Here is a 22,852-nt window from a genome sequence, read left to right as displayed (position 1 = left end):
GAACACACCGCTGGGTGTATGCGATTTGTCACATCATTTATGATATAGCTGGCAATATATTGTCTACCATTTTGCTTTTTCAGGGTTTTTTAAAAAGAATTATAATGGAGAAAATAACCATTTCACCTGGTATTGTCATTAGAAATAATGGTTTGAATTTTTGGAATTACGTACAAACTGAAAAGTCACACTGATTGCTTAAAAGTGTCATTCGTTTTATTCAAACGGTAAGTACATCTTTATAACAGCACGGTTAAGAATAGGCTACACTAGGAAGCTGGAAAAGTTGTTTAATTGACTTGGAGAATGATGATTGTAAACAATTTTACAACACCAAGTTATAGTCCAGCAATTTTATTTTAAATTCACAAGCTTTCGGAGGCTTCCTCCTTCCTCAGGTGAACGATGTTCACCTGACGAAGGGGGAAGCCTCCGAAAGCTTGTGAATTTAAAATAAAATTGCTGGACTATAACTTGGTGTTGTAAAATTGTTTACAATTGTCAACCCCAGTCCATCACCGGCATCTCCACAACATGGAGAATGATGGTCAGAAGAAGCAGATCCTGTATCAGTACATAGTTACTACAACAGCCACTTGCAGGTCAGTTAAACTCTTAATCATTTGCAGGATTACTGTCAACAGTATTTCCTCATAATTAGAAGTTAGGACATTTGTTAACAGTCAAAATAATACATTACTGTTCTGACCTCAATTCCTAAATATTTACTTTGCATACAAGTAAACAGTTTGCAGGCATATCTGTAGATTATAAGTTATTGAAGCTAGTCTCATTAAATAGTGTCACCTCCGACAGTAATGTGATTGTCAGACACCCATGCTAAGAGCCACAGTTCATTTGTCAGTAAAGGTCATTTTGCCATTTACACTGGTGTGCTGTTAGCTTTCTATGGTACAAGCCATACAGCAAACCCAAAATGGAAACATCAGCAAGTGAAGAGGTTTTTATTGTGAGTGCGGTGTGTTGTGCCATGGTTTTGAATGCTGCTTCTGATAATTGTCATGTTCTTAGTCATGCAGCAGAAAGAAAAAACACATTCAGAGTCTTTTCCGTTACTGCTGAATCTTCAGACGCTTTCCAATCCAATCCAGATTTCACAGGCATTCCCGGTCCATTCTTCCCAGCAGTCACAGATTCCACAGTTACACACACCGTTCCCTGCATTAAAACAGCAAAGGCTAATGTATTAAAACACAGAGTATGCAGTGCCTCTTCCCGAAATAAATTACAAGTTGGAAACTGTTCTATTGTCCCTTAATATAATTTTATTACATAGAATTACATAGAATGTACAGCACAGAAACAGGCCATTCGGCCCAACTGGCCCATGCTGGTGTTTATGCTCCACACGGGCCTCCTCCCTCCCCTCTTCATTCAACCTACCAACAAATCCTACTCCTTTCTCCTTCATGTGTTTATCCAGCTTCCCCCTAAATGTATCTATATTATTCACCTCAACTACTCCTTGTGGTAGCGAGTTCCACATTCTCACCACTCTCTGGGTAAAGAAGTTTCTCCTGAATTCCTTATTGGATTTATTAGAGATGATCTTATATTTATGGCCCCTATTATTCAGTCAGCTATTTATTTTTCCTTTATTACTGAGCTGCATATTATAATATAAAATTTTAAGAAATATATAACCTCCCTGACTATTAATTATTACACGTTAATATCATTAGCAATGTTAAATAAATTCAAAAAAATGTTGGAAATTTCCAGCAGTTTGATTAGAATCTGGGCGGATCTGAGAAGAATCCCAACTGAAAGTTATCCCATATATAACAACAACATCATGCATTTATATAGCGCCTTTAATATAATAAAACGTCCCAAGGCACTTCACAGGAGCGATTATCAGACAAAAATTTGATACCAAGCCACACAAGGAGATATTAGGACAGGTGACAAAGAGGTAGATTTTAGGGAGCATCTTAAAGGAGGAGAGAGAGTTTTGTAGGGAGGAGGAGAGGTTTATTGAGGGAATTCCAGAGCTTAGGGCCCAGGCAGCTGAAGGCACGGCCGCCAATGGTGGAGCGATTAAAATCGGGGATGCGCAAGAGTCCAGAATTGGAGGAGCGCAGAGATCTCGGAGGGTTGAAGGGCTGGAGGAGGTTACAGAGATAGGGAGGGGGGCGAGGGCCATGGAGGGATTTGAAAACAAGGGTGAGAATTTTAATATTGAGGTGTTGCTGGACCGGGAGCCAATGTAGGTCAGCGAGCACAGGGGGTGATGGGTGAACGGGACTTGGTACGAGTTAGGATACGAGTTAGGGCCATTGTGCTTTTCCAGCATTTACTGTTTCTTTTATTTCCGATATCCAATGTGTTCCTTTTCTTTGGCAATGTCGTTATTCTGAGATAAAGCAGTACTATTTCAAAATATTTCAATGTGAACTGAGGACCCATCTAACATTCCAGTTTCTAAAGTACTATTTAAAAATAATTGCAGCTATCGCTGGAGGGAATTAAAAGGTGTTCGGTGATAATAAACGCATACCAGGAAAGCTGTATTATTATCTAATTCACTACAGAAGTGACAATTTACTCTTCCTGAGTTCCCTCTAGTTCTGCTGTATGTTTAATGCGGCATCATCTATGTAAACCTTCATTTTTCCAATTGAAATGTCATACGTAGCTGCATTCTGACAAAGATCTATAATAAATTTATTGCATAACTGCAGTACCGCACTAGAGCTATGCATGTTTTGATGCAGCATTCTACAATAATGCAATTCTCTATTCTCAGTTTTTGTTAGAGAGTAATTTCCCAGGGTTTTCAAACGTCACACTGCCTTCCAAACAATTTCCTAAAGGTTTGAGTAAAAGTGTAATTGGAGAAAAGACGGATATTTAGACAAAGCCAGCTGCTGGGTGGTTGTAGCAAATAGTACAATGAGGTTGGACAAGCAAGTAGAGAATTTGAAAAATACTTTGGAGAGATCTTAAAAATAACATACTGTCACCACACAAAATGGTTTCTTCTTGACAAAATTTCTAAATATCTTTTAAGCAGCTTCCAGGTGATTATGGTCCTGAATTTTCCGCAGAAGTTATGTTCACAAGTTCGAAGTTACGCCTATTTTCAGCGTAAAAGATCGAGGAAATTCGTGCAAAATTGACTTACGCTCTTGTTACGGTATGCCTGAATTTCCTCGATCCTCAGTGAAAACTCTGCCGAAACCCTCTTCTGCTCATTAATCTAACCCCGCCCCCATTCAGAAGACCAGAGAGCGTGAGTTTCCTGCACTTAACAGGCGTAAATATACACCCAACATTTTACGTGCAGCAAGACCCGGAGACGTGTTTCTGATCTTTTATTGTAAAGTTTTAAACAATTTGTTTTGTGTCTCCTCACTGAGACCTGCATTGTATTTTCTGTATCTTTGAATGCATCATTATAGCATCAGAATTAGTTACATTACAAATTGAAACAGTTTCGTTACTGCATTTTCTGTGCATAAATGTTGGTTTCATGGTTCACAATGTTTGCAATTTTAATTCTCTTAGACTAAGGGGGATTTAAAGAAGGAATATGTCCTTTGCTTAGGCCCTGATTGTTTACGCTGGTTTCTGCTGGCTTATGCTACCGAGATTGTCAGGAAATTTCAGTGTAAGTACCTACCGGCAATATCGGCGTGAGAACGGACATAAATTGCCAATTACGCCGTTTGAGGGAATTTCGGGTGAATATAAAAAATGACACCGTTTAATCATTTGTTATTTCAAACCCATTTCAACCTTACTTGATAAAGTTTTAGACAAGATACTTTTGACCTCAAATGTTTTGCAGTATTTTCTCTGCCTCCCTCCCTCATTGCAGTCAGTCTCTTAGTAGTCTTGCATTACTAAAAATAAGTAATCCCTAATATGCAAGTGGTATAATGACACCAGTACATAAAGGAGAATCACCATCTCTTGCATGTCCTGGGGCCAATATTTATCCCTCAATCAACATCACTTAAAAAAAAAGCAGATTATCTGGTCATTATCACATTGCTGTTTGTGGGAGCTGGAATGGATCTATAGAATATCAGTTATAAGATGAAGCAGACTGTTTTAAACCTGTATAATTTAATTGGTAAAACCTCATCTAGAATATTATGTCTAAATTTGTGCATTTTTTTTCCGAGAGAGTGAATGTGCATTCCTAATGCAAAGCCCTAGGTTATTAACAGAGAGTAGCAAAATTGAGATGCAAGAGGATTTGGATTTTTAAAATGTACAGTAACTATATGCGTGACACAGGGGAGAACTCCCCTGCTATAATATATAAAATAGTAACTGTGGGGTCTTTTATATCCACCTGAGAGGGCAGTTTAACATCTCCCCTGAAAGACAGCACCTCAAGCAGGGCAGCACTCCCTCAGTATTGCACTGGAGTGTCAGCCCAGATTACGTGCTCAAGTCTCTGGAGTGGGACTTGAACCCACACCCTTCTGCCTCAGAGGCCAGCTTGCTACCCACTGAGCCACGACCGACAATCTCTTCTCTTTGTCCAACAGCACTAGGGGCGGCCAAGATTTCAGAGGTCAGCCTAATCAGAATATCCTTTTGAGGGCAGGTAATGGGTGTATTGTATAGACCAGGCTTGTATTCCCTCGAATATAGAAGATTAAGGGGTGATCTAATTGAGATGTTTAAGATGATTAAAGGATTTGATAGGGTAGATAGAGAGAAACTATTTCCTCTGGTGGGGGAGAGTCCAGAACAAGGGGGCAGAACCTTAAAATTAGAGCCAGGCCGTTCAGGGGTGATGTCAGGAAGCACTTCTTCACACAAAGGGGAGTGGAAATCTGGAACTCTCTCCCCCAAAAAAGCTGTTGAGGCTGGGGGTCGATTGAAAATTTCAAAACTGAGATTGATAGATTTTTGTTGCGGTATTAAGGATTACAGAATCAAGGCTGGTAGATGGAGTTAAGATACAGATCAGCCATGATCTGATTGAATGGTGGAACAGGCTTGAGGGGCTGAATGGCCTCCTCCTGTTCATATGTTCCTAAATTAGAAGGCGTTACCAGGTTAGGCAAGGTTGGAGAAGCTGGCCGCAGCTTCCAGGATCTCACTGCTCTCCGCACATCTGCCACTTACAACCACCTCCCTCTCACTGGGTTAAAAATGCTTCAACATCTTATCATTCATGGACTGGAGGGATGGGATCCTTCATATCGCCCCCCCCGCCCCCCCCCCCCCAGCCTTCACTGGTAAAGTGTCCCTTCATACACAACCTTACGTACTCTCACATCACTGAAAGAGTCACTGAATGTAATGACATGGGTTCTGCACACCTGTAATCTCTCCCATTATGGTCTGGTTGATGACACTTGGGTTTGACTGCATCGTGTGGCAACCCCAGAGAGTGGGCTCACCTGTCACATCTTCCTGCAAGGTGAAGACCACCCATAACGAGAGAGAGAGAGAGATTCCCTTCCGCCCTAACCCCCAATCCACCAGGAAGAAATGTTGGGGTTTCTCGGGGGTGGGGGCAATTAACAGAGGAGGTGGGAGGCGGGGAAGGTGGGAGGCGGGGAAGGTGGGAGGCGGGGAAGGTGGGAGGCGGGGAAGGTGGGAGACCAGGACGGTGGAGGACGGGTGCCAGCCGCAGGTTAGTCGTGACAGTATATCTGCTCATTCTTCCCATCCTCTTGAGCCTTGCATTACCACACAGCCAACTACATTGTGATTTATATACTTAAAAAGGAAAAATTTGCAGGGCTATGGGGAAAGAGCAGGGGGAGTGGGATTAATTGGATAACTCTTTCAAAGAGCTGGCACTGGCTTGATGGGCCGAATGACCTCCTTCTGTGCTGTATCATTCTATGAAGCTGAGAGATGCTGAGTTGTTTCCCCTGGCTGGAGCGTCTAGAACTCGAGGGCAGAGTCTCAGGATAAGGGGTCGGCCATTTAAGACAGAGATGAGGAGGAATTTCTTCACTCAGAGGGTTGTGAATCTTTGGAATTCTCTACCTCAATGGACTGTGGATGCTGAGTCATTGAATATATTCAAGGCTGAGACCGATAGATTTTTGGACTCCAAGGGAATCAAGGGATATGGGAGTCGGGCGAGAAAGTGGAGTTGAGGTCAAAGATCAGAGCAGGCTCGAGGGGCCGCCTGGCCTACTCCTGCTGCTATTTCTTATGTTCTTACGAAAACCTCATTTTACCCTTTCTCCTGAGAATCACACGTAAGCTCTGTCCCTCAGCTACCCATCAGAACTTTCTCCTCCTCCAGATGTGAAACAGCAAGAAGATGCCGAGGAGGAAGTTAACGTCCCAGGACATTCTGCTTCTGGTCCTCCCAGAACTTCATCATGTGGGAACGGCCCTGGGCGGTCAGTGGGAGGTGGGATCGGAGGAGGGGGGGGGAGGGGGGTTCCATCATGATCAAGGAGGGGGGTGGGGGCTGCGGAGATTGGGTGGGGGGAGCACTCCCGCTCCTCCTGGCCCACAAGGAGTTCTGACGGGAGTAAAATTTTTGAACAATTACCTTGGCCTCTCCTGGCCAATGGGCTCCTCCTGCCACTATTCTGCTCTCGGGGCAACAGACAGTACAGGACCTCACTCCCCTCCCCTCCCCCCACCTCCGACTTTAAGTTAAGATTGCGTCGTGGCCTGCCTGTAGCGGGAGTCTTGGCCCACTTGAAAGTTGGCAAAGATAAGATGGGAATGGAGTGACCTCAGGCCTGTGGGTGGACTCAGCCTCATCTTAACCCCTTCCCACGCACCATTCGGGCTGGGCGAGGGGGGATTAACATTCCATCCAGTGAGTGGGCAAAACTGTGGCAGATGGAGTTCAACGTGGGGAATTGTGAGGTCATCCACTTTGGATGCGAGAAAGATAAATCGTAATATTTCCTTTAGGGTGAGAGACCAGAAACTGTGGAGGAGCAAAGGGATTTGGGTGTCCATGTAGACAAATCACTAAAAGCCAGTGCAGAGGTACAAAAAGTAATCAAAAGGGCTAATGGGATGTTGCCCTTTGCCTCCATGGGGGGTGGAATTCAAAAGTTAGGAAGTCATCCTTCAGTTGTACAGATCCTTGGTCAGACCCCATCTGGAGATACTGCGTTCAGTTCTGGGCACCGCACCTCAGGAAGGATATATTGGCCTTGGAGGGGGTGCAGCGCAGATTCACCAGAATTATACCAGGGCTTAAAGGGTTAAATTATTTATTTTTTTTTATTCGTTCACAGGATGTGGGCGTCGCTGGTGAGGCCAGCATTTATTGCCCATCCCTAATTGCCCTGGAGAAGGTGGTGGTGAGCCGCCTTCTTGAACCGCTGCAGTCCGTGTGGTGAAGGTTCTCCCACAGTGCTGTTAGGAAGGGAGTTCCAGGATTTTGACCCAGCGACGATGAGGGAACGGCCGATATATTTCCAAGTCGGGATGGTGTGTGACTTGGAGGGGAACGTGCAGGTGGTGTTGTTCCCATGTGCCTGCTGCTCTTGTCCTTCTAGGTGGTAGAGGTCGTGGGTTTGGGAGGTGCTGTCGAAGAAGCCTTGGCGACTTGCTCCAGTGTATCCTGTGGATGGTACATTATAAGGACCATAAACTTGACTTGTATTCCTTTGAGTTTAGAAGGTTTTGACGTGATCTATTTGAGGTATTTAAGAGATTTGATAAGGTAGATACAGAGAAACTATTTCCTCTGGTGGGGGGAGTCCAGAACAAGGGGGCATAACCTTAAAATTAGAGCTAGGCCGTCAAGGAATGAATGTAAGCAATCTTACAACACCGGGTTATAGTCCAACAGTTTTATTTGAAAATCACAAGCTTTCGGAGCTTACCTCCTTCGTCAGGTGAGTGAAAGGTTCTAAAATCGCATCGCATATATTAGGCTGGGAGACGGTCACAGCAATCAAAGGTGTCGTTGGTGTTCAGACAGGTTAGCCACGGAAAACATCACATCCCAGTATACTGAATACACAATGGGTCAGATTACACAGACAAAGAGAGAAAGAGATCCGAAAAGCAGAGAGAGAGAGAGAATATCCAGTTGTATTAAAAACAGATAACTTTTTTTTCCGCTGGTGGGGTTACGTGTAGCGTGACATGAACCCAAGATTCCGGTTGAGGCCGTCCTCATGGGTGCGGAACTTGGCTATCAATTTCTGCTCGACGATTTTGCGTTGTCGTGTGTCTCGAAGGCCGCCTTGGAGAACGCTTACCCGAAGATCGGTGGCTGAATGTCCTTGACTGCTAAAGTGTTCCCTGACTGGGAGGGAACCCTCCTGTCTGGCGATTGTTGCGCGGTGTCCGTTTATCCGTTGTCGCAGCGTCTGCATGGTCTCGCCAATGTACCATGCTCTGGGGCATCCTTTCCTGCAACGTATGAAGTAGACAACGTTGGCTGAGTCACAGGAGTATGAACCATGCACCTGGTGGGTGGTGTCCTCTCGTGTGATGGTGGTATCTGTGTCGATGATCTGGCATGTCTTGCAGAGGTTGCCGTGGCAGGGTTGTGTGGTGTCGTGGACGCTGTTCTCCTGAAAGCTGGGTAATTTGCTGCGAACGATGGTCTGTTTGAGGTTGGGTGGCTGTTTGAAGGCGAGTAGTGGAGGCGTGGGGATGGCCTTAGCGAGGTGTTCGTCGTCATTGATGACATGTTGAAGGCTGCGGAGAACATGGCGTAGTTTCTCCGCTCCGGGGAAGTACTGGACGACGAAGGGTACTCTGTTGGTTGCGTCCCGTGTTTGTCTTCTGAGGAGGTCTATGCGATTCTTCGCTGTGGCCCGTCGGAACTGTCGATCGATGAGTCGAGCGTCATATCCCGTTCTTACAAAGGCGTCTTTCAGCGTCTGTAGGTGTCCATCGTGTTCCTCCTCGTCTGAGCAGACCCTGTGTATTCGCAGGGCCTGTCCATAGGGGATGGCCTCTTTGACATGGTTAGGGTGGAACCTGGAAAAGTGGAGCATCGTGAGGTTGTCCGTGGGCTTGCAGTAGAGTGAGGTGCTGAGGTGCCTGTCTTTGATGGAGATTCGTGTGTCCAAGAAAGAAACTGATTCTGAGGAGTAGTTCATGGTGAGTTTGATGGTGGGATGGAACTTGTTGATGTTATCGTGTAGTCTCTTCAGTGATTCTTTGCCGTGGGTCCATAGGAAGAAAATGTCGTTGATGTATCTGGTGTATAGCGTTGGTTGGAGGTCCTGTGCAGTGAAGAAGTCGTGCTCGAACTTGTAGATGAAAATGTTGGCGTATTGGGGTGCGAATTTGGTCCCCATGGCTGTTCCGTGTGCTTGGGTAAAGAACTGGTTATCGAAGGTGAAGTCATTGTGATCCAGGATGAAGCGGATGAGTTGTAGGATGGCGTCTGGAGATTGGCTGTTGTTGGTGTTGAGTACTGAGGCTGTTGCAGCGATGCCGTCATTGTGGGGGATACTGGTGTATAGTGCCGAGACGTCCATTGTGGTGAGAAGTGTTCCTGGTTCAACTGGTCCGTGGGTGTTGAGTTTTTGTAGGAAGTCTGTAGTGTCGCGACAGAAGCTGGGGGTTCCCTGTAGGATGGGTTTCAGGATGCCCTCGATGTATCCAGAGAGGTTCTCACACAGGGTTCCGTTGCCTGATATATGATGGGTTTCAGGATGCCCTCCCAGTCAGGGAACATTTCAGCAGTCAAGGACATTCAGCCACCGATCTTCGGGTAAGCGTACTCCAAGGCGGCCTTCGAGACACACGACAACGCAAAATCGTCGAGCAGAAATTGATAGCCAAGTTCCGGACCCACGAGGACGGCCTCAACCGGGATCTTGGGTTCATGTCACGCTACACGTAACCCCACCAGCGGAAAAAAAGTTATCTGTTTTTAATACAACTGGATATTCTCTCTCTCTGCCTTTCGGGTCTCTTTCTCTCTTTGTCTGTGTAATCTGACCCATTGTGTATTCAGTATACTGGGATGTGATGTTTTCCGTGGCTAACCTGTCTGAACACCAACGACACCTTTGATTGCTGTGACCGTCTCCCAGCCTAATATATGCGATGCGATTTTAGAACCTTTCACTCACCTGACGAAGGAGGTAAGCTCCGACAGCTTGTGATTTTCAAATAAAACTGTTGGACTATAACCTGGTGTGGTAAGATTGCTTACATTTGTCCACCCCAGTCCATCACCGGCATCTCCACATCAAGGAATGAAATCAGGAAACAATTCTTCACGCAAAGGGGAGTGGAAATCTGGAACTCTCTCCCCCGAAAGGCTGTAGATGCTGGGGGTCAAATGAAAATTTTCGAGACTGAGATTGATAGATTTTTATTGGGTAAGGGTATTAAAGGATATGGAGCAAAGGCAGGTAAATGGAGTTCAGGTACAGATCGGCCGTGATCTAATTGAATGACCAAACAGGCTCGAGGGGCTGGATGGTCTCCTCCTTTTCCTATGGTTCAACGACTGCCAAACTGAGATTAAAATGTTGGGTCTCAGTGCAAATTCGTGGTTACTGCCGCAATTAACATCTTATTAAAATAATGAGCGCAGATGGTTTATGAATAACCAGAAAGGGTCATTCTTGGACCATTGTGACATTTCAGTACTAAAGTTTTACTCAGGACCACCTTAAATCTGTTAGTGCAGAACATGTTAACATTTGAAAGGATTTACATCCTTGGGAGACCTTGGACCCTGAAATTAAGATTTTTGTTTCAAATGTGATTTTTGTATCCAGAAGGAAAAATGTCTGAAATAATGACTTGCCGCAAATACCAAATCTGTGTCTCATTACTTGAAAATGACCAATTAAGCACAGGCTAATGATCCTGACTCCCAGAATATGATCTGTAAATTATTAGGCACAAGTACTACGTACGCAAAGGTGAACATCAATAGTGGAGACAATGCTACAAATTTTTCAATGTCAGATCCGCTTAAATACTGTGAACACATGTCGTATTCGGGTGGTGGGTGTCAACTGGGGACTCTCTCGTATCCTTTTTATATGAGAGCTTTATCCAGGGGGTACATGGGGTGTAAAGGGGATCTCGGCGAATAAAGGCTTGGAAGCAACTGAAGACCAGGCTCCAGTATTCTATCCTTAACCACCAGGCTATCCAGTTATAACATAATGTGGGGGAGACCAAAACAAGGGGCCATAAACATAAGTTAGTTGCCAATAAATCCAATAAGGAATTCAGGAGAAACTTCTTTACCCAAAATGTGGACATGGAGTAGTTGAGGCAAATAGCATAGATGCATTAACGGGAAGTTAGATAAGCACATGAGGGAGAAAGGAATAGAAGGATATGCTGATAGGGTGAAATGAAGTAGGGAGGGAGGAGGCTCGTGTGGAGCATAAACACTGGCATAGACCAGTTGGGCCGAATGGCCTGTTTCTGTGCTGCACATTCTATGTCATTCTATGTAATGAACAACCCCAGATTCTCCAGTCTCTCCACACAACTGAAGTCCCTCATCCCTGGTAACATTCAAGTAAATCTCCTCTGCACCCTCTCCAAGGCCTCGACATCCTTCCTAAAGTGTGGTGACCAGAATTGGACCCAATACTCCAGCGACTGGGAGTTGGGCTTGGAAGTCAGAGCCTGTGGTCATCGGTGGTGTTGGTCCCTGAGAAAGATAAGACCACTTGGTTTTTGCATAGACCATTGTAAACTAAGTGACGTCACAGAGACTATTGACAACCAAATGACCCACCCAGAAAAGATTCTGGAGAAAGCAAATTCTCAGCGAATATCTGACGACTTTAGAATTAACAAAAGTTTACTGGCAAGTGCACCTTAGAGCAGAGGCCAAGTTACTCTCCACATCTGCTGCACCCTCACAACCACTACTAATTCACAGTCACGCTGTTTGGAATGAAAAATGTATCTGTCGCATTCCAACAGCTGGTCGATCCGATTCCGACTGGGACTAGGGATTATATCTCAGCACATATTGATGGCATGTCCATGGGTGGGACACTGTTATATATGTTACATCAATATACTACCCACATATTAACTGGTTAAGTGAAGCAGATTAACAATGAAGACTGAATAAACCTTATACCTTAAACCTGAGGTTTTTAATATTTCAACCACCGTGTAGGATGGGGGAGAAATGAAGGAGCTTCAATCCTTAGCACTCCCCCCGAAATCGGCTTCGTTACGCCCGAGGAGCGAACTAAATTTGTCCTCGGGCCTCATCTGAATAAATCAGGCAAGTTGCATGTGCCAATCAGGCACCCCCGACGCAGCTCACCTGTCGGGGCGCTTACTAATTTAACGCCGTGTCGAGGCCCGCAGGTAAATCCGGGAAGTCTGAGGAGGAGACTTCAGAAAGAGATGGCATCATACAGACGGTAAGTGTCTTTACAGATAACGCTCGGTCCGTGTGATCTCCTCGACTGGTTTCAATCGCCTGAGAGGGTCAGAGAGGAATTTTTTCCCTTATTGGCCCTGGGTATTTTCTCTGTGTTTTTTGCCTCTCCGAGGAGATTAAACAGCCGCAGGGGGTGGGGGTTGTGAGAAGTGTTTAGTCCGGATTCTCCGGCCATCATGACGTGTGGGACCAGCTGGGTCTTTTCCTGCCCCTCGATTTCGCAAGTTCGTATGTTCAGCTCATCCAAAACTCTGCCCCCCCCGTATCCTAACTCGAGCCAAGTCCCTTTCACCCATCACCCCCCGTGCTCGCTGACCTACATTGGCTCCCAGTCTGGAAACGCCTCGATTTTAAAACTCTCATCCTTGTGTTCAAATCCCTCCGCTGGCCTCGTCCCTCCCTATCTCTGTAACCTCCTCCAGCCCTACAACCCTCCGAGATCTCTGCGTTCCTCCAATTCTGGCCTCTTGCGCATCCCCGATTTTCATCGCTTCACCATTGGCGGCCGTGCCTTCAGCTGCCGAGGTCCTAAGCTCTGGAATTCCCTCCCTAAACCTCTCCAACTCTCTGCCTCTCCTCTTTTAAGACGCTCCTTTAAACCTACCTCTTTGGCCAAGCTTTTGGTCACCTGTCCTAATATCTCCTTATGCGGCTCGGTGTCAAATTTTGTTTGATAATCGCTCCTGTGAAGCGCCTTGGGACGTTTTACTATGTTAAAGGCGCTATATAAATGCAAGTTGTTGTTAAAACAACCCTTTGAGGAGAACAGAGCTGATTTAAAGAGGAGAAATGTAGAAATCATAATTAATTAATTCAGAGAGAAACTGGTGCATCTATGATTTCCCATTCATTAACTTTAATTGTGCATCTGCATCGGATGGATGTGGGGAAGGTTGCAGTATGGAAAAGGAGAGAGCTGTAATTAACAGCATGGCAGGAGTGTAGCAGCCCTGCAGAGAGAGAGAGAGAGAGAGGAAGTGCAATGAGGGAGAATGGAGATGGTAATGAATGGTTTGGAAAGTTTAAGCTTCCTTCAATTGAAGTCGAGATTTAGGTACCCTGTAGGGAGAGAGATGTATGTAGCGGAAACAGGCACAGGAACGGAGTGAGAGATGTATCAAATCAGGCAGTAAAAGGTAGATTTGGATGCTTCAAACTGTCACAGAGATGTTGCCCAGTCAATGGGTGGGAAAGTCTAGCCCAATTTGTGTGCATATATATATATTTTTAAAAATCGAGTTTAATTCTCTTTGTTTAAAAAAGTACACTACATGTATTTTCAGCTGCTGTGTACACATGCCACGATATATTTGTAATCTCTTCAGTTATAACAAAAGAATTTCTACACACAGCAGGACCATTTTGCCTTCACAGATGTTATAATGATCCTGTGCTTGGTGAATCAGGTGATAAAGAGGATTGCTGCTCGGGGTGATTGTGCAATCAGACGGTCCGAGGGAGAAGCATCAATTATAGGGAGTGCATGTGGGAAAATTGTGGACACAATTAAAGTTAATGAATGGGAAATCATAGGCTGCGTGCACCTTATTCCCTGAGATTCAATCCCTGTGATTCCTACTTCCCACTGGGAATATTGAATCATGGAATCAACGTGCTTTCAGCTGCCTAGACCCTAAGCTCTGGAGCCCCCTCCCTAAACCTCTCCGCCTCGCTACCTCTCTCCCCCCTTCTGTAAGATGCTCCTTAAAACCTACCTCATTTACCAAGCTTTGAATCACCTGTCCTAATATCTCCTTATGTGGCTCGGTGTCAGATATTGTTTGATGATCGCTCCTGTGAAGCGCCTTGGGACGTTTTACTACGTTAAAGGCGCTATATAAATGCAGGTTGTCGTTTTAATATTTGTAATAATCTGATATGTCCATACAGTTACGCTATCACACTTATTTCTTTCAATAAGGTTAAGATTCCTTGGTAGCTAACTTCTGTTTAATTGCCTTGGCTTTTTTAGCAATACAACTCAATTCTGAGAAATTAATCATTAGTTTATCAACAACATTTATGCCTGAATCACTGGCGGGAGGGTCGGTAACCAGAGGACACAGATTTAAGGTAAATGATAACAGAACCAGAGGGGGAGATGAGGAAAACATTTTTTTACGCAGCGAGTTGTGATGATCTGGAATGCGCTGCCTGAAAGGGCGGTGGAAGCAGATTCAATAATAACTTTCAAAAGGGAATTGGATAAATACTTGCAAAGGACAAAATTGCAGGGCTACGGGGAAAGAGCAGGGGGAGTGGGACTAATTGGATAGCTCTTTCAAAGAGCCGGCAAAGGCAAGATGGGCCGAATGGCCTCCTTCTGTTGTATGATTCTATTATTCTATGAATCAAAATTATGTTTGGAACAGGAGAACTTTTATATGAGCAGTTTGCAAACTAGCCTTCTATGCTTCAATTACATCTATGTTTGTACAAATCCAAATCTATTTTGTACATGCTTAGTTCCAGCATAACTGCCCCAATATCTGAAGGAAATCTATACAATGGGTTATAGTACTGCTTTAAATTCTTAGCCATGATGCCTAAGAATAATAATCCCAAAACAGAAATTGTTTGAAATCCGATGCTCAGTTGCTGGAGAATCACCACGCAGCTTGTTCCTAATTAATCCCATGCCCTCAGTCCAGTAGACTCTCTCACTGAATTTGTACAACGTTACTGAGATCGGGTTGGAGCTGCTATAGTCCTGCCTGGTCCAGGGCGCTCTACTGTTTCTGTAATTATGTGTGTGTAACAGTTCCGTTCCCTGGGAAGCAAAAAAAAATAAGCAGGTAGTAATTACCAGTGCAGATGACACCCTGATATCTGTCACATTCCCTGTCATCACATTCGCAGAATTGACCCGAGATGTACCATTGCTGAGGGGAGCCACACATACACTTTCCACAATGGCAGGAACCTAGGGAAAAATTTGCGACGTCAATCAATGAGAAGTGTTAAACTTTAACATCCTGATTATTAGTTACGTTTAAAAAACAACAAAAATATAAAATTGGAACAAGAGAGTAAATAAGGAGAAACTGTTTCCACTGGCAGGAGAGTCGGTTTCCAGGGACACAGATTTAAGGTAATTGGCAAAAAAGCCAGAGGGGAGATGAGGATTTTTTTTACAGAGCGAGTTGTTATGATGGATACCAGTGGACGTAGTATATTTGGATTTTCAAAAAGCACTCGATAAGGTGCCACATAAAAGGTTGTTACACAAGGTTAGGGCACATGGGATTGGGGGTAATATATTAGCATGGACAGAGGATTGGTTAACGGACAGAAAACGGAGAGTAGGGATAAACGGGTCATTCTCAGGTTGTCAGGCTGTAACTAGTGGGGTGCCGCAAGGATCAGTGCTTGGGCCTCAGCTATTTACAACCTATCTTAATGACTTAGATGAAGGGACTGAGTGTAATGTATCCAAGTTTACTGACGATAAAAAGCTAAGTGGGAAAGTAAGCTGTGAGGAGGACACAAAAAGTCTGCAAAGGGATATAGACAGGTTAAGTGAATGGGCAAGAAGGAGGCAGATGGAGTATAATGTGGGGGAATGTGAGGTGGAGTATAATGTGGGGAACTTTGGTAGGAAGAATAGAAAAACAGAATTTTTTTAAATGGTGAGAAACTATTAAATGTTGGTAGTCAGAGGGATTTGGGTGCCCTTGTACACGAACCACAGAAAGTTAACATGCAGGTACAGCAAGCAATTAGGAAGGCAAATGGTATGTTGGTCTTTATTGCAGGGGGGTTGGAGTACAAGAGTAACGAAGTCTTGCTGCAATTGTACAGGGGCTTTGGTGAGACCACACCTGGAGTACTGTGTACAGTTTTGGTCTCCTTACCTAAGGAAGGATATACTTGTCTTAGAGGGGGTGCAGAGAAGGTTCACTAAATTGATTCCTGGGATGAGAGGGTTATCCTATGAGGAGAGATTGAGTAGAATAGGCCTATACTCTCTGGAACTTAGAAGAATGAAGATGTGATCTCATTGGAACATATAAGATTCTAAGAAGGCTTGATAGGGTAGATGTCGGCCATTTAAGATTGAGATGAGGAGAAATTTCTTCATGCAGAGGGTTGTGAATCTAGGAAATTCTCTACCCCAGAGGGCTGTGGATGCTCAGTCGTTGAGTATATTTAAGGCTGAGATCGATAGATTTTTGGACTCGAGGGGAATCAAGGGATATGGGGATCGGGCGGGAAAGTGGAGTTGAGGTCAAAGATCAGCCATGATTTTATTGAATGGCGGAGCAGGCTCGAGGGGCCATATGGCCTACTGCTGCTCCTATTTCTTATGTTCTTATGTTTCTTATGATCTGGAATGCACTGCCTGAAAGAGTGGTGGAAGCAGATTCAGTAGTAATTTTCAAAAAGCAATTGGATAAATACTTGAAGGGCAGAAAATTTGCAGGGCTATGGGGAAAGGGCAGGGGAGTGGGACGAATTGGATAGCTCTTTCAAAGAGCCGGCACAGGCACGATGGGCTGAATGGCCTCCTTCTGTGCTGTATGATTCTATGATATAAACATAACATAACAATACATTAAATAATAAATTCAAGAGTTACAGGGAATGTTCTCACCCTTGCCTGAGCAGATTATTCCATCGAAAGGTTCACAAAGACTCCTGCTCCTCTTCTCTGTCATGTTACAGATCCTCGGATGCTGGCAATGTTCTCCAAACCAATCATCATCACAGATACATCTACCACATGAACAGATGCCATTGCCTGTTGGGTGAGTAAGTGCAGAATGACCATTTATTAATATAAAATTACATAGAATTATAGAGAAGGCACAACACAGAAACAGGTCATCTGGCCTAACTGGTCTGTGTCGATGTTTATGCTCCAAACAAGCCACTTCCTAACTTCATCTCATTCTATCAACATACCCTTCTATTCCTTTCTCCCTCATGTGTTTATCGAGCGTCCCCTTAAATGCCTCTATTCTATTCACCTCAACTACTCCTTGTGGGAGTGAGTTCCACATTCTCACCACTCTCTTTGGTAAAGAAGTTTCTCCTGAATTCCCTATTGGATTTATTAGTGACTATCTTATATTTATGACCTCTAGTTTGATCTCCTCCACAAGTGCAGACATCTTCTTTACGTCTACCCTATCAAACCCTTTCATAATTTTAAAGGTTTCTATTAGGTCACCCCTCAGCCTTCTCTTTTCTTCATCGATAAATGTAGCTCCAGCTATCGAAATGAACTCCAAGACAACGAGCATCCATTATGCTTAAATCATAGAGTAATATTTGAGAAAGTCCCAATTTCCTTGAAGTTCTTTAAATTGATTTCCTTATTGACTTATGGTTCATCAAGCACATCTATAATCAGTGGTTGTATCCATCTGGGACCCTTTCATATTGTTTCATCAAAGACAATAATCAACGTCAATGAATTCAGTCACCTTGCCATTACTAGCTCCAGTTATTGATTACAGATCACTGCAGTTCAAAATATTTAGACTTGTCCAATTATTCTTGTACAATGTGCACAGCGACCAGGGAAACATAAACAGAATATTGCTTGTTACAAGCCAGAATGTATCACATGGTACAGGGATGCTCAGAATTTTTAGTCTGAGCTGTAATTAGATCTGTTGGGCAATCAATGAAATGCTTTTCATGAGACCGTAATCCTCGTGCTTGTACAGAGATTGGATTTAAAGGCCAGCAATCAATCAAAACAACACAATATTCAGTTTCAGTTCACCAAGTTGTTTCATACAATCATTTAAAAGTAATGTAAATGAAAAAAAAAACATAAACACAATACAACCGACCAAATGCTAATTTACTACTGTGTAAACAAAAAAATCTTTACTTAACAGCACAAAATACTTTTTCCCTCTTGTTAGACTAATCCTTTAGACCTCTAGATCATACCAAATACCATGACTTGCTATCCTTGGCCTAATCAACTCTGCCAATATCAAGTCTAAATAGGTCTCCTCTAGATCTCTTCAATCTACAAAAATAACAACTTGTACCTTTAACATAGTAAAACATCCCGAGGTGCTTCACAGGAGCGATTATCAGACAAAATTTGATGCTGAGCCACATAAGGAGATATTAGGACAGGTGACCAAATACTTGGTCAAAGAGGTAGGTTTTAAGGAGTGTCTTAAAGGAGGAGAGAGAGGCGGAGAGGTTTAGGGAGGGAATTCCAGAGCTTAGGGCTCAGGCAACTGAAGGCACGGCCGCCAATGGTGGAGCGATGAAAATCGAGGATGCGCAAGAGGCCAGAATTGGAGGAGCGCGGAGATCTCGGAGGGTTGTAGGGCTGGAGGGGGTTACAGAGATAGGGAGGGGGCGAGGCCATGGAGGGATTTGAAAACAAGAATGAGGATTTTAAAATCGAGGCATTGCCGGACCGGGAGCCAATGTAGGTCAGCGAGCACAGGGGTGATGGGTAAATGGGACTTGGTGCGAGTTAAGATACGGGCAGCAGAGTTTTGGATGAGCTCAAGTTTACAGAGGGTGGAAGGTGGGGGGCTGGCCGGGAGAACATCGGAATAATCATGAAAATGTTTCATTTTTTAAAATTTGAAATCATGTCGTGAAACTTTCTCTGCATATGCTTTGCGCGATTTCATCAATTGCAAGTTTTCAGCCACATTTCTCAAGATATTGTAAACGTATCTGAAATCTGTATGCAGATTTAATACACTCACTCTGTGATGCCAAATCTAACCTGCAAAAAAACTAATACAATATAAACAATCTTGAGTGTTTAATATCTTAGAGTATTGGTGTGATTTTTAATGTAGGGAATAAAGTCTAAAATTGTGTGTAAGAATTTCCTGTCATAACATAGCTGCAAATATGAATTCTGTATTGAGATGTGGGGAATGAACTCAAGCAATGAGATTCTCAGATATAACAGGATAACCTGCATGGGCTTGTTTTGTTCTTTTATTTATAAATTATTCCATTGTGATCGGCCTGGCCTTGTTTTCATTTAAATTTTACGCATTAATGAACACAGGGTTTGATCATGTCTTCATGTCCATTCGAATCATGGCTTGTTTGAGGATTTGATTAATCAAATTACTCTGCTTTCGACTGCAAAAGACTTTACAAATCTCAACTTCCATGAATTACGATTACGGGCTGGAGGAAGTAGTTCAAATTGTTGGTTTTTACTAACTGTGTCAATTCTTCACTCTTTTCAATTCTGAGCTTTTTGAGATATTAAAAATTACATCGGAGTTACATCGAGTGTACAGCACAGAAACAGGCCATTCGGCCCAACTGGTCTATGCTGGTGTTTATGCTCCACACGAGCCTCCTCCCTCCCCTCTTCATCTCACCCTATCAGCATATCCTTCTATTCCTTTCTCCCTCATGTATCTATCGAGCCTCTATATATGACCAAACATATGTGTGTTTCCAACATTTTAATTTTTAAATTCAAACTCCCATTTTCTATTCAACTAATGAATTTGTCAGTATCAGCAAGGTTATTTAGGAAGAAAGAGGTCAAACTATCTGAGGAGAATTTTATTCATGCATGATTCAAGCACAGGTCAGTCAATACTAGTGCAGGTCAGAGGCTGAGTATTCTGCAGCGAGTGGCTCGCCTCCTGACTCCCCAAAGCCTCTCCACATAGCACAAGTCAGGAGTGTGATGGAATACTCTCCACTTGCCTGGATGAGTGCAGCTGCAACAACACTCAAGAAGCTCGACACCATCCAGGACAAAGCAGCTCACTCGATCGACGGCCCATCCCCACTTAAACACCCACTCCCTCCCCCACCTTAAACACCCACTCCCTCCCCCACCTTAAACGCCCACTCCCTCCCCCACCTTAAACGCCCACTCCCTCCCCCACCTTAAACACCCACTCCCTCCCCCACCTTAAACGCCCACTCCCTCCCCCACCTTAAACACCCACTCCCTCCCCCACCTTAAACGCCCACTCCCTCCCCCACCTTAAACGCCCACTCCCTCCCCCACCTTAAACACCCACTCGCTCCACCACCTCAAAACATTCACTCCCTTCACCACCGGCGCACAGTGGCTGCAGTGTGTACCATCCACAGGATGCACTGCAGTAACTCGCCAAGGCTTCTTCGACAGCACCTCCCAAACCCACGACCTCTACCACCTAGAAGGACAAGGGCAGCAGGCACATGGGAACACCACCACCTGCACGTTCCCCTCCAAGTCACACACCATCCCGACTTGGAAATATATCGCCGTTCCTTCATCGTCGCTGGGTCAAAATCCTGGAACTGTCTTCCTAACCACTGTGGGAGAACCTTCACCACACGGACTGCAGCGGTTCAAGGAAAAGGCGGCTCACCACCACCTTCTCAAGGGGTAACTAGAGATGGGCAATAAATGCCCACATCCCGAGAATGAATGAAAAAGAATAGTAGGTCACACAAGAAGCATCATTGGCAAAATCAATGGAGATGTCATTGGAGATGATTAATGCACAGATACGACTTATGCACCAGATGTTATAGTGAGCAAATCCGAGAATGAAAGGATTTCTGCGTTTGAGGATAATGCCGAGTTCTCTTCACGCATTACAGAACAAAAGTAAACCACTTACGACCACAGATGTTTCCCTCGCTGTCCTCACATTGACGGTTGTCGCACTCACAGTTTTTTCCGTAGACTCTCCGATCTCCGGGTGGGGAACAGGTGCACTGACCACATTCGCACTTCCCTAAGTAAGACATCAATCAGTAGATTAATTAGTCTCCTTGAAGGTACATGAGTGATGATTATTAAAAAGCACTTATTAAGCAAAATTGGCCCGGATTTTGCTGAAATAATAAGTGTGTGAACAACGCTCGCCCGTTATCAACGTGTGAATCGTCCAGCGACTTGTGGCGAGGAAGAATTACCCCGTGAGTTGCGAATCGCCACAAGTTGCTGGACGATTTGCGCTGCTCCGCCGTTAGCCTCGCGATAAACGGCATCTTGTCCCCAACCTCCCCGTGAGTTTCATGAAGTTGCTGCATTTGCGCATTAATTGCCCATTAAACTTGCCGCAGAAAGTTATGTCTAATAATTAATAATCTAAGGACCCTTTTAACGACATGATAATTGTTAATGACGGCCAATCAACCTCTCTGGCCCAGAAAGTGAACAATTACATGTGTGGAATCTCATTCCTTTAGGTATTGAATTGTTGGAGATTTTAAAAATGTCAAATTTTAAATTTTTACTTTTTTTTCTTACTTTTCTTTTCTGTCTCTTTTTCTCTCTCTTAATCCAATCTTTCTTTTCCTCTCTTTATTTCTCTTTGTGTACCTGATTTGACTCTAATTCACCCGATTTCCTTCTCCGTCATTCCTCTGTTTCTTTCTCAATCCTTTAATCTCATTGTTTAAGGAGATAGACTGTTGGTCCCCTCGTTCACTGAGCTCCCGGATGCCCCGTCTCCCCTCACCACCCCGTTATCAGCTCGTGCTTCCAGGAAATCCAATAAGGAATTCAGGAGAAACTTCTTTACCCAGAGAGCGGTGAGAATGTGGAACTCGCTCCCACAAGGAGTGGTTGAGGAGAATAGAATAGATGGATTTAAGGGGATGAGGGAGAAAGGAATAGAAGGATATGCTGATAGGGTGAGATGAAGAGGGGTGGGAGGAGGCTCGTGTGGAGCATAAACACCAGCATAGAAGAGTTGGGCCGAATGGCCTGTTTCTGTGCTGTGAATCCTAAGTAATTCCATGTAATACAAGTTGGAAAACTGACTAGATCGGGTGGTTTCCTTTAAAGAGGAAAAGTTTGTGTTTGGTTCGAAGCTAGAAAGAACTGTAGCACATAAAATGACAGAGCAAGTTGTTTACTTGAACTAGAAACTGGTTGAATTGTTACAATCAGTCAGGGAATCAGTGATGGAGAACCAGGCTATGCAGTGACCTTGTAACCGTCCTTGGATCATGACATCAATAAAAGACTTAAAGATAAAATGCTTGATGTGCTGCCTTTGATGTTGAAAGTGAAGTCTAGATTTCACATACATACTTCTCCAATGGGAACATCTCTTTCGGTCCCTATTACCAACAAGAAGCTATGAGGTGCACCTGTGGATCCTGTGCTTTCTCGGGTTTACTGATTCTGGTCACCTCACTTACTGTGCATAATTTAATAGAGGTGTTCAAAATTATGAAGGGGTTTTTGATCAGAGTAAATAAGGAGAAACTGATTCCAGTGGCAGGAGGGTCGGTAACCAGAGGACACAGATTTAAGGTAATTGGCAAAAGAACCAGAGGGGGAGATGAGGAGAAATAATTTTACGCAGCGAGTTGTGATGATCTGGAACGCGCTGCCTGAAAGGGCGGTGGAAGCAGATTCAATAATAACTTTCAAAAAGGAATTGGATAAAAACTTGAACAGGAAAAAATTTCAGGGCTATGGGGAAAGAGCAGGGGGAGGGGGACTAATTCAAAGAGCACGACGGGTCGAACGGCCTCCTTCTGTTCTGTATGATTCTATGAAAACCTCACTACAGAAATGCAGGTTTGTGCAGCCTGTAA

The 22,852-nt window shown here is 44.1% G+C and overlaps 1 protein-coding gene across 1 annotated transcript in view; it reads right to left on the bottom strand.

The window, feature by feature from the left end:
* Positions 1-468: 468 nt before the first annotated feature.
* itgbl1 (integrin, beta-like 1) overlaps positions 469-22,852 on the bottom strand; it is a 133,254-nt gene continuing 110,870 nt past the window's right edge. Inside the window, exons 8-11 of the mRNA XM_067986612.1 lie at positions 20,917-21,033; positions 16,926-17,072; positions 15,138-15,254; positions 469-1,179 (exon numbers count right to left, since the gene is read on the bottom strand). Coding sequence (XP_067842713.1) covers positions 1,088-1,179; positions 15,138-15,254; positions 16,926-17,072; positions 20,917-21,033 — 473 coding nt within the window. The 3' untranslated portion in view covers positions 469-1,087. The remainder of the gene's footprint in view (positions 1,180-15,137; positions 15,255-16,925; positions 17,073-20,916; positions 21,034-22,852) is intronic.

This window comes from Heptranchias perlo, chromosome 6, assembly GCF_035084215.1.
Source record: "Heptranchias perlo isolate sHepPer1 chromosome 6, sHepPer1.hap1, whole genome shotgun sequence".
Classification (NCBI taxonomy): domain Eukaryota; kingdom Metazoa; phylum Chordata; class Chondrichthyes; order Hexanchiformes; family Hexanchidae; genus Heptranchias; species Heptranchias perlo.
This window is presented reverse-complemented; position numbering and strand designations above follow the sequence as displayed.